This window comes from Triticum aestivum, chromosome 7A (assembly GCF_018294505.1).
Source record: "Triticum aestivum cultivar Chinese Spring chromosome 7A, IWGSC CS RefSeq v2.1, whole genome shotgun sequence".
Lineage (NCBI taxonomy): Eukaryota > Viridiplantae > Streptophyta > Magnoliopsida > Poales > Poaceae > Triticum > Triticum aestivum.
The window spans coordinates 167,691,572-167,702,860 of record NC_057812.1 but is presented as its reverse complement, the minus strand read 5'-3'; the positions used below and the strand labels follow the sequence as shown (position 1 = coordinate 167,702,860).

Here is an 11,289-nt window from a genome sequence, read left to right as displayed (position 1 = left end):
CAAAGGCTGCTGCTGTAGTTACCATGTGTTTGTGCAGCGCACTTGACTGTCAGGAAATTTGAGCTGGTTCTCCATTGTTACTGCGGAACTTCCCCTTTGCTGCTGCTCTTTGGGAACTAGAATGTCTCGCTAGATCTGCACTATCTTGTCATAGCTGCTCATTCTGGTTATCCATGTAGTTGAACCGACTCCAATTCCCTGTTCGTGGCACCATATACCTGTCATGTTCATTAAAACCCCAGTTTTTTAGCTTCGGTACGACTTAATTTGCAGTTCCATCACTGCGTTATTATTTGCATATATGAATAGTAGGCAGGCTCTCTTCTCTGTGTAAAGTCCACAATCATGAACTTGCAGATGTCTGACTTTTCCCTGAATGATGGACCATCACTCTCCAAATATGCAGTTCACAGTATATTAGCCTCTACCCGCAAAAAAAAAAGGTATATTAGCCTCTTCAGCTGATCTAAATAAACCTCTGCTGCTGAGTTTGCTCTGGAAACATAACAATACTAGTACATCGTTGCTGATAAAATTTTAGTAGGCGTATGTGTAAATATAGAGGGCTGGGAACATGTGCTGCTGAGTTTGCATGGCAGGATTATTGCAGCTTCCCTCTGCTGCTGCTGCTGCGTTGTCTCCTGATCATCCCCAGGGAGACGGCGATCTCTTCGTTATCCGCACCACCATCAAGGACACGCCGTCACCCTGTGCACAACAGTAGCCGGCTCAGACAACGCACTTCACTTGAAACTCAAAAACTGAGCCAAAATGTGAAGCAGTATGCATATTCGCTTAACAGCCAGATCTGAAGATGGGGGTGCCATCAGTGCGGTATTGTTCATTTGCTCAACAGAAGCAATCAAACTATGGAGATCCACTTGGCTGGAAAAACAACCCATGCATGCTAGCAAGATAGAGAGAATGTTCTCTAGATACAACTTCCCTTCATTGATTAATCATGATAAGTTCATGAAATAATTTTACATAGTTACACACCATCATACTACAAGTTTTGTAGTGTGCCCCAAAAAAAGAACGATAGAAGTATTTCACTCTTCTTTGCAGATTCATAAATAAATTCACAGATGCAACAATCAAACGTGTCATACTTGCAGGATATCAAATATCTCGTAAACTTACTACATCAAGGCAAGGTACCGACAATAGATAGAAGACTACTTCTGAATTAAGCCTGACAAGGAGGGAGTATTTGTCAGTCAAAGGTAATTCGTTCCAAAAAAACTGAACACTACACAGGAGCCATTACCCCTGCCTAGATCAATCAACCATTATATAAAGTAAATGCATAAACACACCTCAAGAACAATTACTTCGAGTCTTCGACAGTCCAGCTTAGCTTATGGTAGCCACCACATGTGTTGCATGTTTCTCTTGAGTCTCACACAAAGAGTGAAAATGTCACGAAATTTCATACTGGTCTTGTTCATGTAAATCTGAATCTAGCCGGCACTTCCCCTCTGCAAGCTGCTGCATAGTCTTTGGCGAGTTGCGGTGCAGCTTTCTTGTGAGGGCATATGAACTTCTCCATGAATACCTTCTCGCGCAGCACAACTGCAGCATAGTAGTCTCGTCCATGATCTAGCAATCCATTTTCCTTAAGAAACTTTACAGCATAGTACCGGGGCCTTAGCCGGCCCTCTAGGCTGTAAGTGAGCAATGTCAACCGATGAGCAATGTATGCCGGTTCCAACCCAACTTCAGAGACCAGGAACTCTGACTTCCTCTGCAGCAGGTCCTTGGACAACGTCAGCACCATTGGAGCTTTGCAAACAGCAATGCGCACCTCAGCATCCGACCACCTGAACATGTTCTTCAAGTGGTCCACTTTGGCTGTGATCTTCTCCTCGCCGTAGAATGCGACCTGCAGCGCTTGCCTGAACATCCCGGAGCCCCGAGGCACGCCTATGCCTTCGGCGCATGCGACCATTGCCTGGAGACGCTCCAGCTTGGTGCTAAGCAACCATGGCGCGTAGGTGCACAGCTTGGCAATATCGCAAGCGCCGAGCCCGCACTCCTCCAGGAACGCGACGTTGGGCTTGATCACAAGCTCAAGGTCGGACGAGAGAAGGCAGGAGCCGTACTTGAGCGCCCGGAAGAGCTTCTCGGCGGAGCCGAAGAGGTGCAGGTAGTACTGTAGGCTGGAGACGATAGATCTACAACGGAACTGGGCGCCGCCGAGCGAGACGAGGCGCGCGATCTCAGGATGCGAGAGACCGAGGCCGGTGAGCCCGAGGACGACGGGGGCCAGGGTCCTCTCCACGCCGGCGCAGAGGAACTTGGGGTCCTTGGCGACGAGGGCGGCGACGTGAGCGCTGGAGAGGCCGAGGCCGACGAGGAAGGCGAGGACGGCGTCGGGATTAGAGGGGGACCTGAGGTAGTTGAGCTTGGCGGAGGCCTTGAGTGCCTGGGCCCCGGTGAGGCCGCAGGTGTCGACGAGGTAGTTCTCCACCGCGAAGCTAGGGTTCGGGGAGACGACGGGCGCGGCGGCAGAGATGAGGCGGCGGAGCTGGGAGACGGGAGAGGCGGGCTGTCACACCCCCACCAACTGCGTGTGTGTCTGACAGGCAGGTCCCAGACACGGCTGGGACCGTGACGGAAAGGTAGGCGTGCGTTGGTTTTGTGTTGCGTGTGTTGACCGGACAGACCGGCTGTAAGCGTGTCGATATAAACTCCCTGTAGCTTTTTGGGCAAATTATCGAATTAATGAATGAACTGAGCTGCTCCAGCTCTTTCGTTCTCGGTCAATCCCTTTGCCATTTTTTATTTCTATCCTGTGATTCTCTAGCTGCTGCTAGGGACATCACAGTTGGTATCAGACTAGGTCGTTCTACTCCACACAACGGCGTCGCGTACATCACCAATCCCAAACGCCCAGACCAGATTCATCCTGCTCGAGATGGAGGAGATGCAGAAATCCCTGCAGGAATTCTTTACCAAAGCGCTTGACGAGAAGCTCGCTCCGGTGACGGCCGAGCTCCGTGAGCTTCGCTCGGATTTGGAGGAGGTCAAGCGAGCGCACTCCCCGGCTGTTCCTCCCCGCGAGCCCGCCCAAAATCAGCTCGACGGCGGAGGCAACGGCGCCCCCCAGCTGCGCGCGTCGGTACCCTACGCGGACGACCCTGAGGGTCACCTCCAGGGTCACGCCGACGGGCCGTACAACCTGCGGTCCGTACCTTGCGGTGAGCCGCTTCCACGCGGGCGATGCGAGGACCGCCGCGACGCCGACCACCGCGACGCGGGCGACCACTACGAGCGCCGCCGCGACGCCGGCAACCACTACGAGCGCCGTCGTGTCCGGGGCGATGACGATGACGGCCATGAGCGCCACGAGGGATTTCACCTGAAGCCGCCCAAACACGCATTTCCAGTCTTCAGAGGGCAGTTTCCTCTGCTCTGGATTGATAATTGCTATACCTATTTTGAGATGTACAATGTTCCTGTCCGACATTGGATTGGCACTGCTACACTGTATTTTGAGGATCATGCTGCTCTATGGTTGCAAGCCTACAAGCGCACTCATCGCCAGATTAATTGGGATTCTTTCATCACGGCAGTGGTTGCTGAATTTGGGTCTGATGAGTATGATGGGCAGATGTCGACGTTGCTGCAACTTAGGCAAGCAGGCACAGTAGCTGAATACAAGAGGTCTTTTGAAAACTACATGTATCACTTGTTATCTACTGATGTCGCACTACCCTCCAAATGGTTTGTGTCTCATTTTATTCATGGCCTACGTGATGAGCTTCGTGCTGCAGTCAAATTACACTACCCAGTTAGTGTTACCAGGGTTGCGGCATTGGCACACATACAGGAGGAAGAGCATGATCACCAGCGTCCTCGTACACGACCGATAGCTTCCATCAAACACCCTACCACTGCGGTGACTTATGTGGCCCCTCAGGGTACCGGTGCTGTTGTTCGAACAGACGGAGGCCGAAAAAATACAGATGATTATGCTCGGGAACGTCAATTGCGGGATTTCCGTAAGGCCAATGGCCTCTGTTTTCGTTGTGGAGACAAATACACTAAAGAGCACAAGTGTAAACCAGGAGCTCAACTCATGATGATTGAATTGGGTGAATTTGGGGAAGTCTTTTCTGACGACACCGTGCATGCTCTGGAGCTGCTGGAGGAACCAACTACAGACCAAGCATGTTCGATGCTTTCTAGTCACGCCTTGGATGGTACAGAGGACGTGAACACTTTGCGTCTCCGAACATTGGTGGGTAACAAGGTCATGCTAATCCTTGTCGACTCCGGTAGCACGGGCAGTTTTGTCAACTCAGATTTTGTGCATCGGGCACAATTCCCTGTCCAAGAAGCCAAAAGTATTGCCGTGAGACTTGCTGATGGCTCTCGTATATACTCCACCACAACAGTTCCGCAACTCACATGGTGGTGTCAAGGGGCAACTTTCTGTCACAACATGCGAATTCTGGACTTGGGCGCTTATGATGTCGTGTTGGGGATGGACTGGTTGGACAGTTTTAGTCCCATGACTTGTCACTGGCGTAACAAGCACATTTCCTTCCCGTACGGTGACAAGGAAGTGCATTTGCAGGGTATTCTCACTGAAAAACAACAGCAATTACAGGTCATGGAAATTGACCAGCTTCGGAAATCTTTAGTTGGTAACGATGTATGGGCGCTGGCACTGATTGAGCCTGCTCCGACAGACCAAGTGACAGGATCTAATTCTCCTGATGTGTTGAAATTGCTAGATGAATTTGATGATGTGTTCCAAGAGCCAAAAACCTTACCGCCTCATAAGGATTTTGATCATGCAATTACTCTGCAGAAAGATGCACCACCTGTGAATTCTATGCCATATCGCTACTCTCCATTGCAGAAGGATGAGATTGAGAGGCAGGTCAAGGAAATGCTCAATGCAGGACTAATCAAACTTAGTTTTAGTCCTTTTGCATCCCCGGTGTTGCTGGTAAAAAAGAAAGACAACACTTGGCGCTTCTGTGTAGATTACCGCAATTTAAATGAAGTGACTATCAAAAACAAGTTCCCAATGCCAATTGCAGATGAACTAATGGATGAGTTGGGAGGTACTAAATTTTTCTCAAAATCAGACTTGCGTGCGGGATATCACCAGATCCGGATGTTGGAGGAGGATGAACCCAAGACAGCTTTCAAAACCCATCATGGCCACTACCAATTTAGGGTGATGCCTTTTGGTTTAACAAATGCTCCGGCCATGTTTCAGTGCCTAATGAATTCATTTTTTGCCATCTATATTCGGAATTTTGTCATTGTCTTCCTAGATGATATCCTAGTGTACAGCCCTGATCTGGACACACATCTTCAACATTTGCGGCTCGTGCTAGCTATTCTGCGGGAACATAAATTGTATGCCAAGATGACAAAATGTTCTTTTGCCACAAACAGTATAGAGTATCTTGGACATATTATATCTCATAAGGGAGTGGCCACCGATCCAGAAAAAACATCGGTCATGGTCAAATGGCCCATCCCGACCAACACAACCGAGCTGCGAGGTTTTTTGGGGTTAACCGGTTACTACAGAAAGTTCGTGAAGAACTATGGCATCATCGCCAAGCCTCTCACGAATCTTCTAACCAAAAAAGGGTTCATCTGGACGGACCAAGCTACGGTGGCTTTTAAATTGTTGAAGGACGCCATGGCTAACACTCTGGTACTGGCGTTACCTCATTTTAAACTGCCATTTGTTGTGGAGACCGATGCTTGTGATACGGGTGTTGGGGCTGTATTGGCACAAGAAGGGCATCCAGTGGCCTATATGAGTAAAGCATTGGGAATACAAAATAGTAAATTGTCAATTTATGAAAAGGAGTTCATGGCTGTAATTATGGCAATTGACAAGTGGCGTGCTTACCTCCAGCGGGGACCCTTTACTATACTCACGGATCATCAGAGTTTGTGCTCCCTTACGGATCAACACCTCACTACTGAACTACTGAAAAAGGCAATGTCAAAGTTGTTGGGCTTGCAATTCTCGATAAAGTATCGCAAGGGCAGCGAGAACAATGCTGCTGACTCTTTATCCAGAGTGGGTCACTTACTACAGATGAATGCCCTGTCAATTTGTCAACCTGAATGGGCACAAGAAATCTTGAGTTCTTATGATATGGACTCTGAAGCCACCGAGTTACTTGCTCAGCTAGCCGTGAAGAGCCCTGATGCACGTGGATATTCGTTGGACAAGGGCTTGATTCGCTACAATGGGCGGTTGTACATTGGCAACCTGTTGTCCTTGCAAACAAAGCTTCTCAGTGCTTTGCATGACAGCCCAGTGGGGGGGCATTCCGGCATTCATGCCACCTATCAGCGGGTGCGTAAGGTGTTCTTTTGGCCTGGACTCAAAATGGCAGTGGAGGATTTTGTGAAGCAATGCCCCACATGCCAGAAAGCAAAGAGTGAACGATGTCACCCTGCTGGAACATTACAACCTCTTCCTATTCCCACCAAGCCATGGAATGACATCACCATGGACTTTATAGAGGGCTTGCCTATGTCGGAGGGCATGAATGTCATACTGGTAGTGGTGGACCGTTTGACTAAATATGCACACTTCATGCCTCTCCGACACCCTTATACCGCTCCCTCTGTGGCAAAGCTTTTTCTTGATCAAGTGGTGAAATTGCATGGCGTTCCAGAAACGATAGTCTCTAATCGAGATCCTATTTTCACAAGTAATTTTTGGAGAGCACTAATTCAGGCTGTGGGCCCCAAGCTCAATTACAGTACTACTAATCATCCAGCCACTGATGGGCAGAGTGAACGCGTCAACCAATGTTTGGAGCAGTACTTGCGTTGTGCTGTTCATGATTGCCCAGGAAAATGGCGCCAATGGCTTCCAATGGCCGAATTCTGGTATAATTCCTCCCACCATGCTTCCATCAAATGCTCCCCTTTCAAGGCGTTGTATGGAATGGATCCCAATTTTGGTGCACTGCCTCACCTATCTGTGGATCAAGCTTCCGCTGCCCATAATGTTGCTGCTGAGCGCCAACAAGTTACTAACATGCTCAAAGAAAATTTGCTCAAAGCACAAAACAGGGTGAAGTCTTATGCTGATCGGGGTCGCACAGACCGGTCATTCTCTGTTGGTGACCCTGTTTTGTTGAAACTACAACCCTATGCACAGTCTTCAGTAGCAAATCGACCTTACCCAAAGCTGGCTTTCAAATTTTTTGGCCCGTTCAACGTGCTGGAACAAATAGGCGAGGTCGCCTACAAATTGGAGATGCCTGCAGCTAGTGCCATTCACCCTGTGTTTCATGTGTCACAGCTGAAACCCTTCTTGGCAAAGTATACTCCTGTCTTCACTACTTTACCAGCTCCAGACACACTACAAGGAAATGCCCCGCAGCCAGAAGCAATTTTGGATCGCCGTATGGTCAAGAAAGGTAATGCTGCAAGTGTGCAAATTTTGGTTCAGTGGTCATCTCTTCCAGTGGAATGTGCTACCTGGGAAGATTTCTATGTACTCAAGAATCATTTTCCTAATGCTGCAATCTGGGATGAGCCTCCAACTCAAGGGGGGGCGATTGTCACACCCCCACCAACTGCGTGTGTGTCTGACAGGCAGGTCCCAGACACGGCTGGGACCATGACGGAAAGGTAGGCGTGCGTTGGTTTTGTGTTGTGTGTGTTGACCGGACAGACCGGCTGTAAGCGTGTGGATATAAACTCCCTGTAGCCTTTTGGGCAAATTATCGAATTAATGAATGAACTGAGCTGCTCCAGCTCCTTCATTCTCGGTCAATCCCTTTGCCATTTTCTATTTCTATCTTGTGATTCTCTAGCTGCTGCTAGGGACATCACACGGGCCGAGACGAGAGGAGCTGGGTGAGGACGCAGCGCCGAAGCCGGAGCATGGCGGTGCGGCGGCGGGGGTGGGGAAACGAGCTGCTGGTTGGTGAAAGCAAACTCTTTTTTTTTGAGGGGTTGGTGAAAGCAACTCAGGAAGGAATTCCACGGGCCTTCTCACTCCATGAGTGAAATGGGCCTTTTCACTCCATGCGCTCCAAATGAGTGCAACGTTTTTTTCTTCTGAAAGTTCAAATCAAGCCCATCGGTTATTAGGGCATGTACAATGGTTGATAAGATAGTCTTATCTTAAATCCTGCATGTAATTTAGATATGACAAAAAATATGTCTGTAATGGGTCATCTCTTAGCCCTATCTTCAATAACTAGCTATTCCTAAAAATATGGTGAGACATATTGTGCTAAGAAATCATCTCTCGTCTTCTTTTAACTAAGAGGACAAACTTTTTCTTATGATTTCTCTCTTCTGCACCTCATCATTTCATCATTTATCCTACATGGTATTTCTAAGATAAAACCATTGTACATACCCTTAGCTTCCGCCGCCAAATTCATTCGTTCACTCTCTCACTCTCTCTCTAAATAAACAAATTCATTCATTCTTCTCAAAAACGGATCCGGACGCATTATAATATTTTACCACGGGTACAAATACAAAGCTTCCCAAATGTAATAAAAATTGCATCAAGGTCGATCTCTGAACCACACAGAACGACCACTGTTGTCGCTAGAATGAGTTGTCGCCGGTCCCTTACCAGAGACTGCCTGACCTTGTCGATAATAATCGGAAAGTCTTTATGCACATGTTCCAAAGAACTAGCCCCTGGATCTGCAATTGTCGTTGTTGAACCATTGAATCGATATGAAGCGCCTCACACGAGATTCCGCCTTCGCGTACGCATGATGAGGAAGCCTAACCTCACCGCCCAAAAAGGAGATGACAGAAATATATGTTGTAGCCCCGTTGACTCCGTCCTAACGGATGATGACAGAGATAATTCCGGCAAATCCCTCGGTAGGGTATCCCAGTGGGGTGATTAGGTAGTTTCAATTCTTCTACCTAAGATTATAATTATTGTGGGCAATAAAGTTGATATCATTAACATCAACATCAGTAATAGTATTTGTAGGACTTCTTTAACTTTAACCATACATATAAGCTCTTCAATTTTACTGTAAGTTCTTCATTATTATTATTTTTGATAATTGAATTTGCCTTTCTAGACACGGATCTTTCAACATTCCATTGAGCATGATTCTCTTGCATATCATCAAGAATTTTCTTTGCATCAACAACTTCTTTCTACATAATAGTTTCTCTTGTAGCTGTATCAAACATGTTTTTTGATAAAGAATTTAAAGCGTTATACTCCCTCCGTCCTAAAATTCTTGTCTTAGATTTGTCTAAATACAGATATATCTAGTTACATTTAGTGTTAGATACATCCGTATCTATACAAATCTAAGACAAGAATTTTGGGACGAAGGGAATAGAACACATGAGGAATTAGTCATTCATCCATGCCATGTTTAGGACAATTCCTAACAAATGCTTTCATCCGTGCCCAAGCAGGCACTAGTGGCTCATGATCTTCCTGTCTAAACTTGTGATGTTAGCACATAATTGCATGGTTTTAGCAGATGGAAAATATTGTCATAAACATAACAATGCAATTATTCCAAGATCCAGTATGATGGTGACCCTAGGTTTATCGAACCCATGAGAACTGATGCTTAACGAGGAGATTTCTACAAGAACTTGTTATCTAAAAGAGTTGTAGTTTCCCAAATCAAATCCCAAAGGTGATTAAAAGATGACAATAATAAAATAAATAGGCTAGGCGTAAAGGTTTGTGTACCTGTGCTCGGAGTTCTGTTTAGACAAATAACATGCCACTGGTAACACCGTTGTTTATATCTTGTTAATATATTACTATGAGAGATGCATCCAAATAACCCCATAACAGACTACTGTCGGATCGAGATTTTATTGTACAACCAAGACCCTTCTGACTTGCGGGGTTACCTCACTTATTAAGGAATAACTAGACCAATCTAGATGCAAACCAACCTGTGGTTGGATGGTTAGAGGGACTGTGGTATCCCCAGCCCACCAGGGTTCAAATCCTGGTGCTCGTATTTATTTCTGGAGTTATTTCAGGATTTCCGGCGATGCGCATTCAGTGGGAGGAGACGTTCCCGTCGACGACGAGGTGCCCACGGTAACTTCGTAAATCTCAAGATGATATGCTAGCTCAGTCTTTCGGAGGTGGTCATAGGGGTAGGGTGTGCGTGTGTGTGTTCAAAGGGATGAGTGTGTGCGCGTGTATATGAGCGCTTGCGTCTGTACTGATGTTCAAAAAAACTAGACCAACGTAATGAGCGTTTATTCACTGCACATTATCTATCCACAAAGAATCACTAGTAGAAAAAGGGTTAAATGTAAATCACATTAGTGCCGGTTTGAATTTGAGCCGGCACTAATGTGTCCATTAGTGCCGGTTTCAACGGCTAGGCGGGCGGACATCATTAGTATCGGTTCGTGGGCAACCTTTAGTACCGGTTCATGCCACGAACCGGTACTAATGAGGCTGTGTCAGGCTATGGTCAGGCTGGGGCCCCACGAAGACCTTTAGCACTGGTTCATGACATTAACCGGTACTAGAGTTTCTTAGTAAGCTGATTTTTAGTCCCACCTCGCCAAGAGAGAGGCAGTATGAGCGATTTATAAGCCGTGAGTGCAAAGACGATGAAGGAGAGGCGCAATGCTCACCTGCATGTTGCTTAGCTTCAAGCCTTTCGGAATAGCATAGATTGCACGGAGCTATGTGCAGTGCAGCCTACACTATTCCGAAAGGCTTGAAGCTAATTAACCAGCATTGCACCTCTTTTTTATTTTTAATAACTTATTTGAACTCCGGACTTTTTGTGTTCACTATGCAGCATTCAAAGCGACGTCATCAATTTCCAACATGTTCTGACATCATTTGTTGTTTTTCAGTCATTTACCGATTTGTTTAGAGAGCTAAATGACCGTGAAATTGAAAATCAATACAAAATTGAACTCTGAAAATGTTAAAACTTGGCATGGTATCATCATTTCAGCCGCATACCATGTGCGAAAGAGTAGAGAGGGTCACGGCAAAAACTGGACGCACTTCGTGTACAAACTGGACAATGTCTTTCGGAGTATCAGGGTTTCAGACAACAACTCATCTATTACACGGGCACTTCAATGTATTTTAAACTTATTTGAACTCCAGAAATTTTTTGCGTTCCTTATGCAGCATTCAAAGCGACGTCATCAATTTCCAACACGTTCTGACATCATTTGCTGTTTTTCAGTCATTTACCGATTTGTTTAGAGAGCTAAATGATCGTGAAATTGAAAATCACTACAAAATGAACTATGAAAATGTTGAAACTTGGCATGGTATCATCA

The 11,289-nt window shown here is 46.5% G+C and overlaps 1 protein-coding gene across 1 annotated transcript; it reads right to left on the bottom strand.

Annotated features, from left to right (window-relative positions):
- Nucleotides 1-62: 62 nt before the first annotated feature.
- LOC123153215 (uncharacterized) lies at nt 63-2,910 on the bottom strand. The gene is made up of 4 exons (XM_044572436.1): nt 2,878-2,910; nt 1,320-2,551; nt 1,144-1,195; nt 63-708 (listed from the first exon to the last, which is right to left on the bottom strand). Exons 1-2 carry the CDS (start codon nt 2,908-2,910, stop codon nt 1,448-1,450), a joined length of 1,137 nt encoding a protein of 378 aa, XP_044428371.1. The 3' UTR covers nt 63-708; nt 1,144-1,195; nt 1,320-1,447.
- Nucleotides 2,911-11,289: the final 8,379 nt, after the last annotated feature.

Excerpts from the sequence above, each read along its gene's own strand:
- LOC123153215 (XM_044572436.1), bottom strand. The coding sequence starts at position 2,910 with ATGAATCTGGTCTGGGCGTTTGGGATTGGTGAT. Across the intron at positions 2,552-2,877 it reads GGGCGTTTGGGATTGGTGAT|CCCGCCTCTCCCGTCTCCCA; the intron begins GTACGCGACGCC and ends GGGGTGTGACAG.